Source organism: Choloepus didactylus, chromosome 6 (genome assembly GCF_015220235.1).
Source record: "Choloepus didactylus isolate mChoDid1 chromosome 6, mChoDid1.pri, whole genome shotgun sequence".
NCBI lineage: Eukaryota > Metazoa > Chordata > Mammalia > Pilosa > Megalonychidae > Choloepus > Choloepus didactylus.
This window is the reverse complement of record NC_051312.1, coordinates 3,432,914-3,455,647: the sequence shown is the minus strand read 5'-3', so window position 1 is coordinate 3,455,647 and position 22,734 is coordinate 3,432,914. Positions and strand designations below refer to the sequence as shown.

At 64.3% G+C, this 22,734-nt stretch overlaps 1 protein-coding gene across 5 annotated transcripts in view; it reads left to right on the top strand.

Annotated features, from left to right (window-relative positions):
• The window catches only part of OSBPL5 (oxysterol binding protein like 5), a 64,053-nt gene that overhangs the window by 18,378 nt on the left and 22,941 nt on the right, over positions 1–22,734 (top strand). For 3 of the 5 annotated variants that reach the window (XM_037838802.1, XM_037838805.1, XM_037838803.1), the window contains exons 2-11: positions 7,577–7,733; positions 9,680–9,762; positions 12,709–12,789; positions 13,010–13,111; positions 14,034–14,237; positions 14,826–14,910; positions 17,050–17,224; positions 17,347–17,536; positions 21,190–21,374; positions 21,850–21,931. In XM_037838802.1, coding sequence (XP_037694730.1) covers positions 7,598–7,733; positions 9,680–9,762; positions 12,709–12,789; positions 13,010–13,111; positions 14,034–14,237; positions 14,826–14,910; positions 17,050–17,224; positions 17,347–17,536; positions 21,190–21,374; positions 21,850–21,931 — 1,323 coding nt within the window. In that variant the 5' untranslated portion in view covers positions 7,577–7,597. Of the gene's footprint in view, positions 1–7,576; positions 7,734–9,679; positions 9,763–12,708; positions 12,790–13,009; positions 13,112–14,033; positions 14,238–14,281; positions 14,461–14,825; positions 14,911–17,049; positions 17,225–17,346; positions 17,537–21,189; positions 21,375–21,849; positions 21,932–22,734 lie in introns of those variants that run through there. The other 2 variants (XM_037838804.1, XM_037838806.1) reach the window with 2 other exon arrangements.

The following is a 22,734-nucleotide window of genomic DNA, read 5'->3' as shown; positions in this document are numbered from 1 at the left end:
CCCGTGCTGCCCTCAGTGATTATAGCAAGGAGAGAGCAGCGTTGCATTCAAGTGACACACAGTCCCCAACAACATATGCCCGGGAGCAGCTCCACTTCCACCCAGGGGCTGTGCTACCTTGGGCAGCTTCCTTAGCCTCTCTGTGCTCTGCTGCTCTCCCAGTCCAGGGAGAGGCTAACAGTGCTACCTCCTGAGGCAGGGTGCAGGGCTGGGGTCCTGGGAGGAAAGCGGGGTGGATGCACGGTTTTACTTCTGTGGTTTGGTGCCGTGTTTTCAGGGTCTCTCCACACAAGGCACTGATGGGGCTGCTCTCCCACTGTGTCGGCTCCCAGGGCCCCGTGCCGGACTGCCATCTTTTCTACAAAGAAAATAGTCATGTTTGTGTCCTCTCTAGCCTGGCAGTGGAGAGCAGGGTGGGTCACTGGCCACCCGACTGTCCTGGATGCAGAACCGTCCCAGGGTCAGCGGGGCCTGGCGTGGGAGGGAGGTGGAGGCCATGGGCACTGCTCCCTCCAGTTGGGCTGAGCTCCCCGATGCTCTGTGGGGTCCCCGGCGCTGCGCAGGCTCAGCGGCCCTGACACGTGCATGCCTCAGTGTCTCAGCCAACGAAGGGGGCAGGCCCACCTCCATCCATGTCCCCAGTGTTTCAGCTCAGCTGTGGTCAGGGTGTCGGATGGCTGGTCCTCAGGACATCGGACCCAATTCCAGCTCAGCTGGCTCCGCGCCAGGGGCCCTGCAGGGCTGGGCTGTTGGGGTCAGGGGCAGGGGGTGTCCCAAGAGGAGGGGGAGTAAAGAGGGAGCTCTTCCCGCACATGGTCCCGCCCTCGGTCTGTGACCTGAGATCTCTGTGGGAGACAGAAGGCCCTTGGGAAAGCCACCAGACCTCTCGCTTCCAGGGTGCAGGAGGCCAGGCCACTGGGTCTTCTTGGAAACTTCCGGTTGCATTGATGAGCCCACCACCCCGCAGCTCATGCTCTGAGGGGTGTAGGGTTTGCCAGCTCCACCTGGGATGGGGGCTCAGCACCTCCCTGTCCCAGAGGCAACCTGGACCCCGGGGAGAGCATCTCCGAGCTTGCCGTGAGCCCCTCGCAGGCTGTGCTCCCACCCATGCAGCCCCTGAGGGTTGCAGGAGGGAACACAGCGTGCCACTTGCAGGGGTGGCACTGCCCTGAACCCTCAAAGGACAGTCCCACAGCCGACCTTGTCCACACACTTAGAGCTGAACGCAGCCGTCTGACCACGACTGTTGCAACTGTCCCCTCCTTCCTTCTGAGAGCTTATCCTTTGTTAATGTGGCCCAGCACGGTGATCACCATGCAGGGGGCCGTGGCCAGCTGCTCTCCAGGGGAGACCCCTGGCAGGTGCTGCTCGGTGCACCCCTGCCTGTGCCCTCCCTGCATTGCTGGCCTGGGGCTGGGGCAGAACCTGGGACGCGTGCTCTTGTCGGACCCCTCTGTCTGCAGGCTTGGGGGGCAGTGCCAGGGAAGGGCCTGGGGGTTGGGGAGCAAGGCCCTCGCCCACCCCCGGCTGAGCCCCAGAGCCTGGTCCCTGCAGTGTCTGGGATTTCCGTTCTGGACGTTTCGTGGTGATGGAATCAGACAACCCATGGCCTCCCGGGACTGGCTTCTCTCCCTCCGCGTGGTTTCAGGGTCCACCCACGTCGTCTCAGGCATGAGAACTCCATTCCTTTCTGTGGCCAGATAGTACCCCATTGTGCGGCGGGACCACGTCTTGTTTCTCCATCTGCCCCCGTTCCGCCCCTGAACACCTGCGGGCAGAGCTGGGTGCCCGGGCTGGCGATGGACCCTCAGCTCGCCCAGTCCCCACGCCCCCACCCCTCTGAGGGGCTCCTCCTGGCCTGCTCCCGAGGGCCCCCCACCCCCACCCCCTCATCCTCACCCACCCTGGCCTGGGGGCTCTGTTTCCCTCCCCACCCTACACAGCCCTCCCGGCCGCCCCTCCTGCCCCGCCGCCCCCCGGGCCTGCTGGCCATAGCCAGGTGGCTCTCGGACCCATGCAGCACCAGCCTTGGGCCCACTGCCCGACACCCCCTCATCGCAGTGGCGGGGTGGCAGGCCTGGGGCTGGAGGTGCAGGCTGGCTGGGGCCCCGGGCTCCCCTCGGGTCAGCACTGACCCCCACCCCACCCCTGGGGCCGCGGCCCCGCCCTGCTGGGGAGGAGCTAGAGAAGGTGAGGCTGGCGGGTGGCCCCCCCTTGTTCCCCTCGGGTGCGCTTGCCCAGGTTTCCTGCCCACCCGGGAGTTAGGGAGAGGAGCAGCGGGCAGAAACAAGCGCGGCCTCGGGGGGAGACGTGCTGCGCCCAGCGCTCCACCTGCGTCCCCTGGAGGGCCCAGCCCAGCTGCTCCTCAGCCACCCCCGGCGCCAGGCCAGGCCTGCGGTATCTCATGGGGGTGGCACCCCAGGAGGGGTCCCCCCAGGCTTGTCGGGGGCCTTCGGGACATCCCTTCTGGAAGCAGGGGTGCTTTGTCCCCAGGGTCCCAGACCTCAGTGTATGGAAGGGCTCAGAGTCAGCGCGTCTTTGCCCTGTCCCCGGGGCTGGGCGGGTCCGGGGTGGGGAGGGGTCCCAGACCTCAGCAGGCCCTGCCTCCCCTGCAGACCCTCAACCCCGTCTCCCCACCCCCAGCCCCACCCGGGCCGCAGCCTCAGAGACGCTGGCTGCGGGCTGCGGTCCGTAAATGGAAATCAGATTCCCCTTTCATGGGGCAGGGGTGGGGCAGGGGTGGGGCAGGGGCTGGGTGGGACACGGTGGCGTCAGGCCGGGCTGCGGGGACCAAGAATGCACCCCTCTCGGACCCAGCCTCCGCGGCCGGGGCTTCCTGGAACTGGGGGGTGGGGAGAGTGCTCGGCTCCCGGGGAGCTGGTGGCCCGGGGCGGTGTGGGCGGGGTGGGCGCGGCCGGGCCGGCCCCTCAGGCACATGACGTCTGACTCAGTGGAGAAAGCCGGGCGCCTTCCTGAGCCCTGGGGGGTGCGGCTTCCTGCCCCTTTCCACAGGGCCCCTGCTCCAGGACCTCGCGGGCGGGGGAGGGCCTCTGCCCCCACCCCCTCCACACCAGAGACCCTTCCCTCTGGGTTCTGCCCCTGGCCCTGCCCTTGGCCTTCTCCAAAGTGCCCCGGGAACTTGGGTCCTGAAACTGTGCAGCCTTGAGGGACCCGGGCGTGGCTTGAGCCCCAGAGCTGAGACCAGTCCTTTCCCCTCTTGGGACTCGTTTGTCCCTCTTTAAAATGGTGTGATGAGCTCTGCTCCCCCGGCCTGGGAAGACCCCAGCTCCGTGAGCCCCTGACAACCCAAGCACACGCCGTGGGTGGGCCGCAGAGACCCCAGGGCCCGGCTCCCACACACCGAAGCACACGCCCACCCATAGATGGGAGCCCCGGGGGCGGGAGCCTGGCGTCTGCTCTCGGGGAGGGGGCTGCGGGACCATCCTGAGCCGGCTGGGGCAGGGGTTCTCTCAGGGCCTGGGGCTCTCTCTCCTCGGGGCCACCTGCCTTGTGATCTTAGTGAGTTTCAAGGATGCGAGAGTGTGGTGTTGACAGGTGGCTGCTGTCCTGTAACCCGTAGCCAGTGCCCTCCCCGGGGCCCTTGCCCAACCCATCAGGTCGTCCTGGGCCTCAGTGGCTCCCCCTGGGCCCGCCCGGAGCCCACAGTCTGCCCCCTCTGTGCAGAGAGGCTCAGGGCGGACGTGGCCAGCAGAGGTCACAGCCGTGAGAGGTGGGCTGGACCCTCCTCCCTGAGTCTGGTCCCAAACCTCTGCGTGGTGATGAGGCAGCTGCTCACGGCCGTCCCCACCACTTCCACCCGGGCAGAGGGGCCGAAGCGAGCCCCAGATCCTGCTGCCTCCTTCTCAGGGCCTCAGCGGTCCCCAGAGCGGGGCGGAGGCTGCGGCCGCCCCTCACAGAGGCCTGGTGGCGTCCGGCCACGGTCCCACCCACGCGGCCCCGATGAAGCACCGACAACCTTTCCTACAAGGGTCCCGTTGTTCTAGCCTGAAGGTGGGTGTCTGGGGGAGGAAGAGGGAGCTCGCGAGCCAGCTCATGCTCAGACGCAGCCTCTCCTGGCCGGCGGGCGCCCCACTCGCGCAGCAGCCCCTGCTCTTGGCCAGCCCTGGGGGGATTCACTGACCAGGGCATCTCCCCGAGGCCCACGGGGGCCCTGGGACAGAGCCGACTGGGGGCAGCTTCCGTGCTCCAGAGGGGAGAACCGGGCAGCCACCCGAGTGCCCGTCGGCAGGTGGACGGGGCAAACAGGACGTGGTATGTCCGCCCAGTGGAACATTTCTCAGCCGTGAGATGGACTCAGACCCTGGTCCCTGCTCTTGATGACACGATGCTGAGTAAATAAACCAGAAACAGAAGGACAAATGCTATGCGATTCCACGTGCGTGAAACATCCAGGAGTGGCAAATTCGTGGAGACAAGAGTCGACTGCAGGTTACCAGGGGCCGGGCAAAGGGGAAGTGTTGCTCAGTGGTACGGGGTGTTTGGAACTCTGAAATAAAATAAAATGCAATAATTTGCTGCCTGTCCCTGACTCAGGGGCTGGGGGTTCAGCCGTGAATGACATAGACACCGTCCCCGCACCCCTAGCACTTGCATCCTAGTGGGGAGAAGGGAGTTAACAAGGAAACAAAGATAAAAAAGAGAGCCCCCCAGAAGACTGAGGGCTGCGTGGAGACTGAGCCCTGCGAGGTGTGGGACGTGGCCCCTTGGAGAAGTGGCGTTTCCGCTGGGCAAGCGCATTCCGCGCGGGGAGAAGCGGGAGGGCACGCGCCTAGCGGGAACACGTCAGCGTTCTCGAGCAGCGTAAAGGAGGCCAGTGTGGCCGGAACGGGGGCGGTGGGGTTTGAGGTCGGAGAAGCGGGCGAGGGGCGTGGAGGGCTTTAAACACTCGGATGGGGAAACTGAGTTCGGGTTTTCTTCTAAATGCAGTGAGGAGCCGTAGGGGTGACGTGATCTGAGATTACCTTTGAGGTGACCAAAGATCACCGGCCGAGACCGCGTAGGACAGAGCCTGGCACTCAGGAGGCCCCAGCGAGCCGCAGCCCGGGGAGGGGTGGTCCTCATGCCCAGGGGGCTGGGGGCCTCGGGGCGGCTCTGGGGACCGGGAGGCCCTGCCTGAGTGAGACCCGCTGGCGTCTGGTCTCGGCCGGTCAGGGGCGGTTTGCAAGGCCCCACGTGCACTGGTCTGGGGGTGTCGGCATGCAGAGCAGGTGTTCACTGCACGCATCCGTCTTGCTGACAGACCCCCGTTCTCATTGGGGGGTGTCGGTTCTATACCAGCTGTTAGGTGACTGGAATTCTCACCTCTGATGTCTGTGTTTGTTGGGTGAATGGGAGGGAAGGGGGAAGGGAAGGGAAGGGGGAGATCAGGCTGATGAGCTCGCTGGCTAGAAAGATACATGTATGGATGGATGGCTAGACGAGTAGTAGATGGGGAATGGGATGGAGGAGTGATGGACAGGTAGGCAGGTAGGAAGAAAGTGGATGGATAGATGGATGGGTGAGAGGGTGGATGGTTGAATAAATGGGTAGGTGAGTGGATGGGAGGTTGGACAGACAGATGGATGGACGGATGGATGAATGGGTAGATGAATGGATAGATGAGAGAGTGGGTGGATGAATGGGAGATGGATGGCTGAATGGACGGGAGTATGGTTGGGAGGATGGATGGTTCGGAGGATGGATGGATGGATGATGGGTGGATGGACAGGAAGTTGGGAGGGTGGATGGGTGGATGGTGGGTGGGTACATGGATGGAGAGATGATGGAAAAATGGTTGGATGCATGGATGCTGGATGGATAGACAAGAAGTTGGGAGGATGGATGGGTGGATGGGGGAGTGATGGCTGGAAGAAGGCAGGGAGGAGGGTGAGTAGATGAACGGAGGTGGAGCTCACAGACCAACGGGTCCCACTGGTCGGTGGCTGTGCTAGGAGAACGCGTGTGGTCGGATCTGAGAAGGAAGACAGCCAGCAACCTCCATGCACTCCCCACCTGAGCCCGGGTGGCGCCAGGGCAGACAGCAGATGGAGCTGAGGCTGAGCCTTGAGCCAGCATAACCTCTGGGGACCAGCGTCCCTCCACCTGCCCCACGTCGGCCAGACTCCACCCCTAAAGGACGTGAGGCCCAGGTGAGGGAAGCCCTCCCTGCCCTGCCCACTCCGCATTCCCACAGTACCTGAGTCTTCACGCCTCGTCACTCTGCAGGGGCGGCCTGTCCCCCCGTGGGTCCCCAAGGGCAGGATCATGTCTGAGTCACCGTGGCTGCCCACGGTGCCAGCTCCCGGGCAGGTGGTGTGTGCTCATCAGGGCTTGGAGGGCAAAGCCCCCGCCCCTTGTTTCCCAGCGGCTAGTGAAGAGGGCAGAGCTCAGGCCTCAGGTGGTAGAATTAGTCCAGTTTGGCCCAAGTCAGACACCGGCCGTCATTAGCCGTGTGAGTCTGGGCAAAAGTCCCGCAGAGCCCTGAACACAGTTTCCCCGTCCGTAAGATGGCCAAGGTAACAAGCATGGCTGCAGTCCTGTGGGTGATGGGGAAAGGAGAGCCAGGGTCCCCAGCCCAGCAGGCTGCACCTGGGGGCCCCTTACGCCGACACCCCTGGGCAGGAGGCACAGAAGCCCCCAGGACCACCAACAGCCCGGGCCACCCTGCTCAGCCCAGGAGCACCACCCACCCACCCTGAGGCACGGCGAGAAAGAAAGGCACCTGCCAGGGAGCCCAGGGCCACGGGGAAAGTGAGCCTCTGTCTTGCACTGGGCACTGGCCAGCCTAGGAGGCGGCGGGCAGCAGCCCCGGGCCTGGGGAGAAATTGGGCAGGGGCCTTTGTGGGGGCATCCTCCGAGGGAGCGCGGGGAATACAGAAGGGGGGCAGATCTCCGCCCTGTCCACGCCCCACCCCGACACCCCTCGGCTCCCGGAGCCTCACTCACTGGTCTCCAGTATGGGGGGCCCTGGTGGGGCGGGGTTGTCACCCACGGAGGCCGGGCAGGCGACTGTGGGCCGAGTTGTTCTCCCCGTTTGGGGCAGGGCTGTGAACCCCCTCTTGCCTGTGGCCTCGGTCTGGGGAGGAGGGAAGACACAGCTCCTAAACCAACAGCGAAACCCAGGTGGGCAGGTGCCGGGTGCGGGGTGTGGACGGTGGCAGGCCGGCAGCGAGGCATGGGCTGTTTCCTGGACGTGGGAGGAGCCCTTCCATCTGAGGTGGTACCTGGGCCACCACGTGACTTCAGGTGCCCCTGGCTCAGAGCACACCTGAGCTTTGTCCCCAGGTCCAGGTCCCCTTGGTGACAAGCAACAGAACTAGGTGGGAGAGGGGTGCCGAAGGGGTTTGGGGAGGCGGGGGTTGGACTCGCTCTGGGAGTGGACGGGCCAGGCTCGGGTCAGCCCCCACCCCAGGTCAGCCGCTGACCCTCAGGCCTCCCAGCCGTGGACTGAGGTGCTCCCACCGCTGGGCCCCTGCCTGAGCTTGGGGGCCCCTCCCCGGCGGGTGGCGCCCAGACGAGGCCCCACAGCACTGCCCTGATCTTGGCCTGGGCGTGACCTGCGTGTCCTTCCTTCCAGAAGCCCCCCAGCGCCCACGCCATGAAGGAGGAGGCCTTCCTGCGCCGCCGCTTCTCCCTGTGCCCCCCGTCCTCCACCCCCCAGAAGGCGGAGCCCCGGAAGCTCAGCCGGAACCTGCTCTTCAGTGGCGAGAGTGAGCTGTACCCCCTCAGCCCAGGTCAGTGCCGGCTCCGGGTCCGCGCGGACGGCGGCCTGGCCGGGGTCGCCCACCCAGCGTGGGCTGCCGTGCAGCTGCAGGGAGCAAAGAGTTTTGCACAGCAGTGAGGCCCCAGATTCGGGATGGTCTCCGGGGCTTGCCCCTCAGGGTCCTGTAGATTCCGTTGACTGGCAAGATTGAGGGGGGTGTCCCCCATCCAGCCATTGGGGGGCAGCTTGGGGGTGGCCAACCTGAGTCCTGGTCCAGCTACATGAGTCTGGGCCTCAGTTTCCCCATCTGTAAAATGGGGATAGTGAGTCTCTTCTCCCAGCAACGATGCCCACCGAGCCCTGGGGCCAGGCCCTCCTCGTGCTGAGCTCACCGGGCACACACGGCCACCCCGACCCACCCATGTCCCCTCCCCGAGCCCTCCACCTTCCCTCCCTGGCAGGGTCGGAGCCGGGCTCTCCTCCAGCCGGCGATTGTGCCTTCCTTCCTGGTGCCCCCTGGGAGGTTCCACCCCGGCCTGGCCTCCTTCCCTGCCTGCCCACGGTGAGGAAAGAGGAGCCGGCCTCCCTGCCCCACCCACCCCCAAGCCAGGATTCTCTCTCTCTGCTGCCCTGGGGGCGGGAGGGACCCAGGCCCACCCTGTGTCAGGGTGACATTCAGGCTGGGACCTGGAAGGCCCACAGAGACCATCCCATCCAAACTCTCATCAGTGAGATGGGGAAACTGAGGCCCAGAGTCGCAGGAACTCGATGCAGGGGGTGGGGGCTTGGTCCTGAAGGGACAGCCCTCTGCCCTGTGCCCACCCGGTCCCAGCCTGCGCTGCACCCTCGGGGACAGGGCACAGGGAAGGGTGGGCTCCACTCGGCGGAGTGGCTGGCCCAGGGTGCAGGGCACCGGGCTGAGGGGCTCTCCGAGGAGTAGGGGTGCAGCTTCCCAGAACGGCGTCCCCCTCAGGAGGAAGGGGCAAGCACTCAGCCTCCACCTGCTCCCCCAGCCCAGGAGGCAGTGCCCGTGTGGGTGGGGGGCTTTGTGGTGGGGAAGCAGAGGCTGGGAGGGGCTCCCTCACCACAGGTGTCCCCGCTCCGGCTGGCAGCAGGGGTGCCCTGCGACCTCTGGGGCCGCCATCCAGGGCCTTTCCTGGCCCCGGGTGAACCCCCGATCCCCACACCCTCCACGTGAGCCGTGACGGTGACCAGGGCCCCAGGTCAGAGCCACTTCCTCAGGGCCACACGCTGGCTGTTCTGGAGAGAGCCTCAGGGTCCCCACCGCCGCCCAGCCCTTTCCCACGGCTCCCGGGGAAGGGGGTCTGCAGAACCCTGGGGCCTTCCAGCGGGTTCTGTCCCCCCGCACCCAGCCTGGCCGCCCAGCTGGGCACAGGGCGTTGGCAGCTTGTGGCTTTGGCAGGACAGATGCCGCCCCCGGCTGTAACCACTTCCCAGCACCAGGCCCGGGCAGAAAATCGTCTGTGCGCGGAGCCACAGGAAGTGGCCAACACAGCCCCGGGGGGCTCGGGCCTGCTCTGCCCCATCCCCTCCTTCCTCCTGCCGCACCCCACCGGCTCCGAGGACCCCAAACGCCAGAGCTTTTGGCACCCGGCTTTGAAACAGGCAGGGAAGGGGAAGCCTTTTCCCCAGGATTGAGTCTGGCTACTGCTCATGACCGAGTCTGGGGTCCTGGCACTCCGGGGTCCACACCTTTCCATCCATAAGGGTGGGAATGAGTGCCACATTCTGCGTCTGAGAACTGTGGGGCTGGCTTTACACAGCCCTGGAGGACCAGCCCAGGGCCTCCTCCCTGTTTGTCCCAGAGATCACAGTCCCCCGTCCCCCCCAGCTCCTCCTTGAGGCGACACCCGCCGCCCGCGATTGATTGGATCTCCCCAGGGCAGCACCCTGCAGCCGCTGCCACCTGGGCCACTTCCTGCCCCTCCCGAGCCTCACCCGGCCGCTCTGTTGCAGGGAAGGACATGGAGCCCGCTGGCCCAATGCCGCCCAAGGAAGAAGGACCCCCAACCCCAGGCTCGGCCACCAAGGTGCCTCCGGTAAGTGCCCAGCCATGAGGGGCAGGAGCCCGGGCCGGGGTCAGCAGCAGAAAGCAGCTGGAGGTGGGGAGGGGCTGCCACACCTGCCACCCCAGCCCGTGCCAGGGAAGCTTCTCCGAATCCCACACTGTGCGACTCCAGGAGGGCAGCCAAGCTCTCAGTGTTCTCCTTGGAGCCGGCGTCGTGGCTCCCGGGGGTGGGGGCCTCTGGGAAGGTGTGGGCTGCCGGACGGACAGAAAGTCGTCGTGAGAGGAGACCTGTGGCCTCTGCTGTGAGGAATCCACCCCCAGGAGCCAGGGACGCCCTCCCCAGGGCAACACTGGGTTCTGGACAATTCCATGCACCCTGGCTACAACCCCGGCCAGGCCCCTCCTGGCGGGACCTCGGGCCCAGGGACGGGGGGCCCAGGGCCTCAGGTGCGGGGCTTTGGCCTCCCACCCCCGGCGGCTCTCACGCCAGGGAAGCCACAGGTCCAGGCCGGAGCAGGCCTGGTGCTGAGGACACGGTCACAGGCAGCGGGGCTTAGAGGGCAGTTCTCTCCCTGCCCCAGCCACCTGCCCCCAGGCGACCTGGGCAGCAGCCCTGCTCCTCCAGGACCCCATCTCCTCGTCTGTCGGGCAAGGAGTTAGTGGTCTGTCCCTTTGTTGGCCCTGGGAGAAGAAAAGGCCAGAGCTTTGGGCTGACCCCTTCAGCGCCTGCGCACCCACCCTCGGGCCCCAGGGCTGCTGCGGGTGCAGCAGGCCGGCTATTATTTTTCAATTTAGCACGCCCTCACTAATACTATTTTTTAAAGATACAAGTTTATTGCATAAAAATATTGAAAACATGGCCACGTCCTTCCACAACCTAATAAAACATACATTGTCAGAAAGACCCCCACTTGGTTCAAACTTTAGAGTCGATTCAGTAATGAGTTCCGAGCACCTTCTGTGTGTAACACCCTGCTTTCGGGGAGGGATACCGAGAAGACGTACGTTCCAGTGTGGAAGACGGATCCCAAAGGAAATCGACAGCTCGTCAGGGAGCCATAAGGTTATGGGGGGGGCGGGGTGGATAGGAAAGCTCTGCTCATGTCCCAAATTCTTAAGGGGCTGCTTTGAAGTAATAGCTTCAAACTCTAGGTTACATTTTTAAAGTATTTCCTGTTATAGGTTGCATGTTTCCGGACAGTTCTGAACAGTAGTTCTTATTTTCTAAGGACACCCCGTATTGCACGTGCCTTGACGTGTGAGGAGCAGGAGGGCTTAGGGGGTCTGGGGTGTCTGCTCCACCCCCCACCCAGGCCCCTGCTCCCACCACCCCCTTCCCTCTTCCCTAGATCCTAAAGCAAGGGCTGTGCCTTTGGCACATGGCTGGGTGGCTGGGCTGTAGGTTTCATTCATTCACTCATTCACTGATTCATATGGTTTCTGAGCCCTGCTGCTGGCCGGGCTGGTGCTGGATGTAGCCAGTCCACAGCGGGCACTCACGACAGGCAGCAGATGGCCACAGAAGCGTCCGTGTGGTTGTTGTGGCAGAAGGCGCTGGACGGGCCCAGGGCAGGCGCGTGTCCCCGAGTCTGATGCAGCTGGGTGGACGGAGGGGTCCTCCTTCCCAGGAGGTGGCTTGAGGGCCTCAAGGGAGGAGCAGGGCGGCCAGATAACAGGAAAAGCTTTACAAAGTTAGGAGCCTGGGGAGGGGCCACACCCAGGGGAGCCCAGGAGGGGAGCTTGGGGTGCCTCGTCCTCAGCCCGTGCCCCCCAGTAGCCCCCGCCTCACCTCCTGCCTCAGCTCAGTCTCCCTGCAGGGCGGCCCTCCCTGACCCCCATCCAGAGGACCCCTGATGTCCTGTCCATGTCTCTTTCTTCCCACCATCTGGAGCAATCGCACTTGGCAAAGAGAGTGCGGTTGGTGCCCTCAAGCTGTGTGACCTTGGGCAGGCACCTGAGCCTCTCTGTGCAGAACATTCCCGGACAGGCTGGCCGTGCCCCAACAAAGCTGTATTTGTGGACATTTTGAATCCCATATAATTTTCATGTGCCGTGAAATAGTATTCTTCCTTTGATTTTCTTTTCACCTACTTAAAAATGTACAGACCGTTCTTAGCTCACAGGCCGTGAAGAGACTGGCAGTGGGCAGAATTTGGGATTTGATGGGATTTGGCAGGACACAGTCCAGAACCCCAGGTCCTGGCTGTTTGTTCTGACTAGTGCCCCAGCCCCACCCCACCCTCGGGTCTCAGCTTCCCGTCTGTGAAAGGGTCACGGTCCCTCCCAGCACAGCACACTTGGCTTGCTGCTCTCGGCCCATGTGGCTGCCCAGCGGGCCCGCGCTTGACCCTCGGTGGGCAGCTCCCAGGGGACCAGCGTGGGAGCCTTCTGGGGCACTTGTCAGCTCGCCCCTGCTCAGAGGCTGGACGCATGGTTGTGGCTCAAATGTAGACCTGCCCCCAAGCCCTGTGGGGGCAGACAAGGTCTGGGGGGATGCCGTGCTTTTGTGTGGACATGGCATGGTCTTGGAAACCCAGCTGAGAGCCTTCTCCGAGCTCCTCTTTCTGCAAGCTCCATCCCTCTCACGGGCTGCCACCCATGGTCAGAATTCAGCCCTGTCCCCTGGAACCCCCTGTGTTTCCTTCCAGCCCTGAGCACCCCATCTGTCCCTTTATTTTTCCACAGCAATCCCCCCAGCTCCCAGGAGGGGCGGCCCCATCTCATTGCCACAGGCCCAGCACAGGGCCTGATGGGGCTGGCCGTGAACCCCCACCCTTACATGCTCTCTGCAACCTTCCGCTCGCTCCCTTCTCCCCACCCCCAGCCCTGGACAGAGGGTGCTGGGCAGGGTGGGGGTGCCGCTCTGCTCCTCCCCTTGGCCCGCAGCCATTCCGCCTGCCCCTGTCCCTGCCCTCGGTGGCCCCGGGCCTCACACCCCCACCCCATCCTCCCCCCACCTGGGTCTCTTCTCTTGCAGGCGGAGTACCGGCTCTGCAACGGCTCTGACAGAGAGTGTGTGTCCCCCACGGCCAAGGCCACCAAGAAGGAGACGCTCAAGGTGGGGCAGGCCAGTGAGGGGGCTTGTTTGCGGCCTGGGCCAGCAGGGTGGTCCCCGCCAGCCTGCCCAAGGGAGGGGCTTAGGCTGCACCCCCACCTCCTCCCCCTGCCCCCGTCCTCGTCCCCCGGCCCTCTTGGTGGAGGCCCCGTGGGTGGCGGAGCTGAGGGACCCGGCTCAGGGCCTCCCACCTTGACCCACCCGTGGGCTGCCCTGAGCCCAGGCACAGAAGGAGAACTACCGGCAGGAAAAGAAGCGCGCCACGCGTCAGCTGCTCAGCGCCCTGACGGACCCCAGCGTGGTCATCATGGCCGACAGCCTGAAGGTGGGTGGGCCAGTGTGCCGGCCGGTGTTGGCCGTAGGTAGCCTGGGAGGCCACCCAGAGGCCATACTGGAGACGACACGGCGTGTCTGTCACTGCAAGGGGTCCTCCCACCATACCCCATCCCTTGTCTGCTGAGGGGACCCCGAGTGCCCATAGAGCCTCACGCTGGGGACACAAAGAGGGCAGCTCCAGCATCAGGACCTGAGTCTCAGTTTCCCCGTACACAGTGGGGGTGAGACAGCTGACCCCCGGGCTGCCCTGCAGAGCAGAGATCAAATGCACGAAGGAGCCCATCATTGCAGAGCCCTGGGCCCACACAGGCTGCTTTTAAAACTAAGATAACAACCACACCTAAAAAAAATAAGACACTTCATGCAGATCATCAGCACTCCAGCCACTGTTCTAATTTCCCCCATTTTCTTATGCCTTGTTTACATCTAATTTTTTTTCACGATTTTGTTCTGATTGCAAAAATAGGAGTGGAAATTAACTTCAAGGAGAATTTTGCTTTCTAAAGATAGCTACTGTTCACAGTGCATTTCCTTTGGTCTTTTGAAATGAAAATGCCAATAAGATTACAATCGGATCATCATGCATGTAGTTTTGTGTTCTGCTTTTTAAGCACTTCACATCCCTTCTATTTTCCCATGTCGATAAAAAGTATTTAGGGGATTATGAAACCACTGAAGTGGCATTGTGCCCACAGCCAGAAGCGAGCCCTGAGCTCCAGCCTGAGCTGCTGGAGGGCACTGCCAACCCGGCTTGGCTCCGGTCTCGGCAGCAACAGCCCCAGCCTGGCACATGGTAGGCATGAGCTCGGGCAGGTGTGGGGAGCAAAGGAGGGGCAGGGTGCACCCGTGCCCCACTCTCCCCCGCCTCCCACCCAGCCAGCCCAGCGCTGACGGCGGCTCCGCCCCTGCAGATCCGCGGGACCCTGAAGAGCTGGACAAAACTGTGGTGCGTGCTGAAGCCGGGGGTGCTGCTCATCTACAAGACGCCCAAGGTGGGCCAGTGGGTGGGCACCGTCCTGCTGCACTGCTGCGAGCTCATCGAGCGCCCCTCCAAGAAGGACGGCTTCTGCTTCAAGCTCTTCCACCCCCTGGACCAGTCCGTCTGGGCCGTGAAGGTGCCGGCAGCCGGGGCCTGGGGACCACGGGATTCGGGGCAGGTGGAGGACAGAGGAGAGGGCCCCGCACAGACCCACGTGGGGCAAGTAGCCCTTGACCAGGAGTCAGGGAGCTCATCGCAGGCCGCGGGGGCCACAGCGTTCAGAAGTGGGCCCTTGGGGATGGGGTGGCATAATGGGGGTCAGGATCAGACCACAGGCCATCACCCAGCTGCATGAAATGGTGAGTAAACATTCTTTTAGCATAAGTATGTCCCAAATAGTGCATGGGACATACTTATACTAAAAAATTATTCACTTCTAAAATCCAAAATTAACTGGGAGTCCTGTATTTCTATTTGCTGAATCTGGCCCCCCTAAATTGGGGAGCTCAGAGCTGGAGAGAAGGCCACAGAGCTCCCCACCCTGTCACCCCTGTCACCGCCTGCCCCGTCTGCACTGCTGGGTGCCTGACCCCCACCTGGGAGTCCTGAGGCTCCGGAGGGTTCCGTGCATGTCTCACTGTGGGCCGGCATGACTCCACATGACCTCTGTGCCCTTGTGTCCTTGGGGATTCCCGTGGTGACACCCATGTCTCTGCCTCTCCAGGGTCCCAAGGGCGAGAGTGTGGGCTCCATCACGCAGCCCCTCCCCAGCAGCTACCTCATCTTCAGGGCCGCCTCTGAGTCGGACGGTGAGTCCCCACCTGGTGTGCCACCTCCCCAGCGGCCCCACCACGTGACCCCATTGCTGGGTTTTAGACCCAGGCACAGGTGGTCCCAACTCCATGGGGCAGGGGGAAGGAGAAAGCCTGATGTCACAGGGCAAGCCTGGACCCCTCTCTGAGCCTCAGTTTCCCCATGGGTAAAATGTGAATAATGACACCTGTCATTACATGATGAGAATTCAGTCACCTTATACAAAGCAACCAGCGAATAGTCACCGAGCGCCAACCATGCACCAGGCACCACTGAATCAACAGGCTCTACTGTCAGCCACATTTGACAGATGGGGAAGCCGAGGCACAGGCAAACTGCCAGCAAGAAAGTGCTGGACATGAATCCAAGTTTCTCTGACCCCTCACGGCATTGCATGCTGTTGGAGCCTAAAGCAACAGCTCCGGCAGCTGCCGCGACAATTCCTGCTGTAATTAGATCACCCCCACCTTCCCGGTGGGACCACCACCCTCCAAGCCGGGCTGCTGCCCTCGCCCCAGCCCCGGCCCCTATCCCACTGCGACCCCCAGTGGCTGCTCTGAGTACATGCGGCTGCCTGACTCTGCAGCCCTCAGGGTGGGCCTCTCCCGGGGAGGCGAGGTGAGGGGCTTCGCTCTGAGCTGGGCCGCGCTGGGGCGGAGGCAGCCTGGCCTTGACCGCTGGGCTGCAGCCCCTCGCCTGCTGCGCCACAGCGCCCCCTGGTGGCCGAGCGCCCCGCTCACGCGCCCTGCGCCTGCTGCCCGGGTCCCTTTAATTCCGCCGTCATTTCCCGAGGCCCCACGCGGCCCTGGGATGGGCCGGGCAGCTCATGCTCTCACGGAGCTCGCAGGCCGGTGGGGGAGGCGAGCAGGGAACCATCAGACCAGGCAGATCGGGCTGAAGCATGAGCCCCCTGACTGGGGGCTGAGTGGCAGCCAGGGAGGAAGAGTGTCCATAACCCCCTATGGGTATCAGGGTGGGCTTCCCGGAGGAAGAGACAGCCTCGGGATGGGCTTCAAAGGATGCATAATATCCAGAATGGCTAGTCCTCTTTGTGGCAGCCACGAAACACGCGTGTTCAGAGCCCCAGCCCAATTCAGCAGTGGTGACCCTCCCAGCTTTCTGCCTGCACATGCTGCTTCCATGCCCCCTTCCCCTGCCCCCATGACTTCCCTCCCCTATCCCCTGTGACTGTGGGGCCTGGGCCAGGGCCCATCTGGCCTTTGGGTGCAGCCAGGGCGCAGCCCAGGGAGGGGCCCCCAGACCCAACACTCAGAGAACAGGCCCCTGCAGTTTGGGCGCCAAGCCAGGCCTGCAGCAAAAGCCAGGCAGGGTCCCCGGTGCCCCCGTGAGAAGGGCAGCTCCAGAGAATCAGGAGCTGGCTGGGGCCCACCCATCCTGGTGGGCACGCTCACCCAGTGTTTCCCACCCACTCCTGCAACCCACAGTCCCAGGGGATGCTCCCACAGCAGCAGGATTCCATGGTTTTAAAAGCTAGGGGAAAAACCCCACTTTCCAAGCGCCTGACAGTTTCAGGGCTCAGAGAAGTAAAGACCCTTCTTCAGTGTTCTCTAACCCTGTGTCCCTCACTTCAGGGACCCCAGATGCCTTTCCAAGCCGAGTAGCTTCTGTGAACGGAAGGGCCTCTGTTAGCAACCACGGGCCATCGGGGGACCTGGGCGGGTGCACATCCCCGCACTGGGAGCGCCCCGGGGACAAACGGCGCCCTGCACGTCTAACCCGCTGGCCGCTTGTGCCAGGGGGGCAGCGGGGCTGTCTGCCGTGTGCCCCCGGCCCGCCCCAGCCTCCTGCCCTCCCCGTGGCAGCGGTTCACGGCGCAGTAGGTCCCCTCCACTTCTGGGTCAGGCGGGCTCCTCGGTGGGGCAGAGTCTAGAGGTGTCAGGAGGCGGGATCTCCGAAGTGGAGGGGGGGGACCAGGGGCTTCATGATGGTGGGGGAGGCGGGGCAACGGGGTAGACTCTCCAATGAGGAGGGGCCGTGGGGGGCGTGGCTCCCAGGTGCTTCCAGGTGCAGGGAAGGGGGGCAGGGTTTTTTTTCTTGGGGGGGGGCAGTGTGCGTTCCCGCGGCGGGGGCCCCTGACGCAGCGGCGGGGCTCACCCGCGCCCCCTGCCCCCCAGGCCGCTGCTGGCTGGACGCCCTGGAGCTGGCGCTGCGCTGCTCCAGCCTCCTGCGGCTCGGCGCCTGCAAGCAGGGCCGCGACGGGGAGCCCGGGTCCTCGCCGGACGCGTCGCCCTCGGCGCTCTACGGGCCGCCCGCCTCGGCCGCCATCCGCGGGGACCAGGACCTGTTCCCGTGAGCGGCCGGGCCGGGGGACGGCGGGGCTGGGGGGTGGCAGCCCCTCCCGGGGGCCGGGGCTCCCGGTGCGGGGGCGAGGGGGGCCGGCCGGGGACCCACCGCGCCATCTGCCCCCCCAGACTCAACGGGTCCTCGCTGGAGAACGACGCGTTTTCAGACAAGTCGGAGAAAGAGAACGCGGAGGAGTCGGACGCGGAGGCCCCGGAGCGGGGCGGGAGGCCCGGCGGGAGCGGCAGCGAGGGGCCGGGGGCTGCGGGCTCGCGGAGGGGGACCACGTACGTGGGGCAGGCCCACGAGGAGCTGGGGGAGGTGAGAGCCCCGACCCCTCCCCACTAAGCAGGGGTGGTCTGGGTAGCAGGCTTGAGCTGCTGAGAGGACCCCCCCAACACAGCCCCCACCCCCAGGCGCTGCAGGCAGCAGGGACCCCTTTCCCCAAAAGATTCCCTTTCCCGGGCCCTGCCCTGCCCACTGAGCGGACACGGACAGCAGCCAGGGCACCAGCCACCTGCCAATGGGGGACCCCAGCCCAATCTGAGGAGGGACAGTCTGGCTGCTTGGAGAGGGAGGAAATTTGAAATGTGAGCAGAGCTGGGCTTACACACTCACTGAGCACCCATTGTGTGCTGGGTGCTGCCCGGGGCCCTGGAGAGATGCCCTGCACGAGGCAGACCTGGCCTCCATCCCCACACAGCCTAGGGGTCAGCAGACCATGAGCACAAACAGGCAAAGGACATTAGGGAGGGCAGGAGACGAGGAAATAGGCTGCAAGGGGTTCACTGCAACGGGGCGAACCGGAAAAACAGAGCCTATAGGATACGGTTAAACAGACAGACAGATGACAGATAGGCAGACACATGATAGATACATAGGTAGATATAAAGAGATTGGTTCCAAGGAGTCGGCCCACACAATTATCGGGGTGAGCAAAATCCATAGGACAGGCCGGCAGGCTGGGAATTCAGGCGGCACTGTTATGCTTCAGTCTAAGGCAGAATTCCTGCTTCCCCGGGGAATCTGTTTGTGCTCTTAGGCCTCCCCCAGTTGGAAGAGACCCCCACATACATCTAGGGTCATCTTGACTTAGAGCCAACCCGTGGTAGCTGGAAATCCCATCTGCAAAACACCTTCCCGGTGACACCTGGCTCGGTGTGTGATGAATAACTGGGTACTATGGCCCAGCAAAGCTGACCCCAGAAATTAAGCATCCTGCAGGGATGGAGGGCAGCCCTGGGCCCCTTGGATGCCAAGGGGAGAGAGACGGCTTGTGCACGAGCCCCGAGGCGGAGAGCAGGTATCTGTGTCCTCCAGCTGCACACTGGGAGCCAAGAGTCAGGTCTGTTGGTGCGGAGGAGGAGGACACACCCAGGGCCACCGTGGACTGGCTCAGCGAGCAGGGTCGGAGAGGACCGAGAGGCCTTGGGCAGGGTTGGTGTCGGAGGGAGGGGGCTTTGCCCCAGATTGGGTGCTGCCCAGAAGTGATTCTATAGTTGGGTGGGAAAAAAGGAGCAAGGCGGGGCTGTAATTGATTGGGCCGCAGCCACCACTGGTTTCAGCCAGGAAGGGCGATGTCCAGCCATTTTGCAGCTTGGGACGTGTTCCTGTTTGCACCTGTGCCCAGGTGTGGCCTCGGAGCAGGCTCATTTTTGTTCTACTCCACCGCGGCCTTGGAGCCGTCTTGTCTGATGCCTGGAGAGTGCCAGGCCAGCTCCAGCTGTGGGGGCCGCCTCCGCCTCTCCCATGAGGAACGCGCTGGCCTGGGGAGGGCAGAGCAGTGAGGGTGTCCGGGGCCCGCAATGGCAGAGTGAGGTGGCCCCGGGAGCGGGCAGGTGTAAGACCTCAGGGCCGCCGAGGGAGTTGGAAAAGCCGCCGGTGGGTTTTAGTGGAGGTCGGGGGAGTCCAGGGGAGGCAGGGGTGGGAGCCGAGGGTCCCATCAGGAGGGTGCTGACAGTACCTGGACTGGGCCAGCCGTGGAGAGGAGAGAAGCGGGTGGACTCGGGGCACACTGGGAGGTGGGGGTGGGCAGGTGTGAGCCAGGCAGTGACACTGTGTGCTGAGAAGGGGGGCTCTGGAGAGGCAGAGAGGTGGGGGGGACAGGCCCAGGTGGACGCAGCACGTTCTGGGTGCCCACTGGACAGATGCCAAGTGGCCATGGCCTGTCGTGGGGAAAGCCCTGGGCAGCAGGGTGGCTTTGGGGTCTCAGTGTCTTGGGGCTGTGTCAGGAAGTTCCCCAGACCAGGGGTGGGGAGGGGGCTTAAAGCAACAGAAATGTATTGTCTCATAGTTCTGGAGGCTGGAAGTCTGAAGTCTGTGGGGAGACCTTTCCTGGCCTCTCCCAGCTCCTGGGGGTGTCCTCTGTGGGTGCAGGGCTGTCCCCACTCTTGCAAGGACCCCAGCATATGGGACAAGGTCCCACCCGCCCAGGGCCTTGTCTAACTCACCCGACTCCATCAGTGACGACGTCTTCCCAAGTAAAGGCTGCATCTGAGGTCCAGGGCTTAGGACTTCAGTGTGTCTTTTGGGGGACACAGATCACCCCACAACAGCAGGTGGCCCCAGAGTCCACCCAGAGGCGGAGCCCACACAAAGCCCCCCAGAGGAGTCAAGGAGGCAGAGCGGGAGGTGGGAGGAGAGTGGGGGCAGGAATCACTGCCCCTAGGCAGAGACGGGGCGGGGGGGGCTCGTCCATGGGGCGGAGAACAGGAGCCAGTGGGAGGGGCTAAAGAGGGTGGGGTGGGAGTGGGAGGGGCCTCAAGGAGTGATGCCCTGAGGCTGGCCTGGAAAGTGAGGGGGGGAGCCTCAGTGCTCCCCAGGCCCTCTCCTTGGGGTCAGGCATGGCCCCTGCCTTGGGGTTCCTGGCCCCCTAGGTGCTCAGTGCACCACCGAGACCCAGCCTCAGCCCCACGTGCTCAAGGAGGCAGTGACAGGCCCACAGCCACCCGGATTTGGACCCCGGGTTCACTGTCTGCCTTAGAGGCAGCCGCCGTCCTGGCTAAGAACACGGCCAGCCCTGAGCTCACAGCCCACCTCTGCCTCACGCAGGCCATGCAACCTTGGGGGAGTTGCTTGTCCACTCTGCAAAGCTGGGGTGACCGCAGTCCCATGTCCTGGGCAGGTACAAGGATTGAGCCTAGACAAGAGGGAGGAGAGCTGAGCTTGGGCCCGTCACTGGGAACCCGGGACAAGCCCGGGGCTCCTGCCCAAAGCCCAGCTCAGGGTTTGTGGGGCTCGGGAGGGGAGACCAGGGGGTCCCCAGCCGAGTCTGGCCACACCCCAGGCTGAGGCCTCGGAGCCACAGCGGCCTTCCCGCCAGTGATGGCAGAAAGTCCACGGTGCTCCCCAGAGAGAGGAGGGACGGGGCAGGGACAGGGTGGGGCTCCCCACAGCCAGTGTCCAGCCGCTGGACGGCCCTGCCCTGTGCCGCCATCTGCAGACGCCCCGTCACCCTTTCGGCCCACCTGAGGGTTTGCTCTTCAGTGTAGAGTGGGAGCAGGGCCCCCGCCTCCCTCCCCGGAGAAGAACAAAACCCGGAAGTCCCCAGTCCGTCCCTCCTCAGCACACATTTGTCACCTGCAGTTAGGGTCAGATGCAAGCAAGGAAGCAAGGGGTCCAGGGCGGCCCCTCCACTCCTCGCCGTGGGTCCCCAGGAAAGGGCAGGCCAGGGGCTCCTGCCTCGCCGGGCAGTCAGGGCCTGAGTGGACTCACCTTCCTGCCCCCAGCAGCCAGCCAGCAGGAGGGGCTGTCCCACGCCTGTCCCTCCAGCCACAGGGACACAATCTCACAAAACCCACAGACGGGTTTGCCCACACAGGAGGGCCCAGTTCTGCCAGACCAGAGGGGCAGGGTGGGCCCACAGGGACCCCAGGGGGCTGGGCTGGAGGGTTCCAGGCCTGCCGGGGTGGGGGCTGATGCAGAGCTGCACGGGCAGCGTTGGGCCCCCCGGCTGACGCAGCCTCTGCCAGCAGCAGGGCGAGCGCTCGCAGGTGGAGGCCGTGTCGGAGGAGAACAGGGGCCTGATCTGGGTGCTGCTGAGGCAGCTGCGGCCGGGCATGGACCTGTCCCGCGTGGTGCTGCCCACCGCCGTCCTGGAGCCCCGCTCCTTCCTCAGCAAGCTCTCGGACCACTGCTACCACGCCGACCTGCTCTCCCGGTGAGCGCCCAGACAGCCCGGCCGCCCCCAGCGCCTGCCCCCCGCGGAGGTCTCTGGAGAGCCCCTCCTGGGGGCCCTGGGCCTCCGAGAGCAGTCCTGTGGGGAGCTGGTGGAGGGCGGGGTTGGGGGGCTGCACGTTCAGTCAGGGCAAGCACGGGGTTCCTCAGCGCCCTCTGTACCAAAGCTGGACCCCACGGGCCGCAGAGACCGGCTCAGTCAGGAAAGGGGCTGCAGGCTCACCACCGGGGAGGGCAGGAGAGCCCAGGGGGCTTCCCGGAGGCGGCGGCAGCTCGAGTCAGCAGCTGCTCTCTCAGCCAGCACTGGAGAGGCCCCCGTGTTCTCTGGGTAGAGGAAACCTGCCTCCTGGCAGATCCTGGGCCACGGCGACCTGCTCCCCGCGGTGTGGATGGAGGTGGGGGTGGGAGGAGGGGCGGCCCAGGCCCTGGCTGGAGTCCGAGCCCCCTGCCCCTCCCAGGGCTGCGCTGGAGGAGGACGCCTACGGCCGCATGAAGCACGTCCTGCGCTGGTATCTGTCCGGCTTCTACAAGAAGCCCCAGGTAAGGGGGTGGCGGGGGTGGGGCTGCCGCATGGACGGCCCCAGGGCCCGGTTCCCAGGCTGCACCCCCAGGCTCTCAGCCATCCCAACGCTCACAGCCTCGAAGGGTCCTGAGAGACAGGACAGGACCCTGACTTCCCACAGACTGGGAGGGGGGATCCGCTTCTCTGGACAGGATGGACCCCTGTCCTCCCCCCAGGAAACAAACAGCCTCTGGCTGTGTCAGAGACACTGCCCCCCGCAAAGGTCAAGACAAGGAGATTTGGGATTCCTGGTTTCCAGCATTTGTGTTTAGCCATGGATCCTCTTTTACACCCCAGGCCCAGCCCTCAGAGGAGAGCAGGGGTGCTGGGGTTGTGGGGGTGGTGGGGGGACTATAGCCCCAATCCTCGGCCCACCACAGAGCCTTAGGGTTCCAGAGCACAAGTTTGGAAACTAGGATCCTGGTCCCACCTCTTCTTTTTAACTGAGGCTTGGGGAAGGGAAGGAATAATCCCAAAGCCACACGGCGGCAGCTTGGGGGTAGAACCAGGCCTGCTGGGGGTCTGGTGCCTTGGGCTCAGCGGTGGATGGGCAGAGGGGATCCCAGGGCCTGGCCTGTCCTGAGCAGGCACTTACCAGCGTACAAGCATGCACAGGGCAGGGGCATTCTGGGGGGACTCCTCGTAGGCGGCAGCTCCAGTTGAGCAGGGCCCAATCGGGGCACTGCAGGGGTCAAGGCTCAGAGACAGATCTGGAGGAATGCCCAACGCTGCCCATGCAGCTCTGAGAGGCAGCCACGGCGGTCTCAGCGTCAGGTCTGGT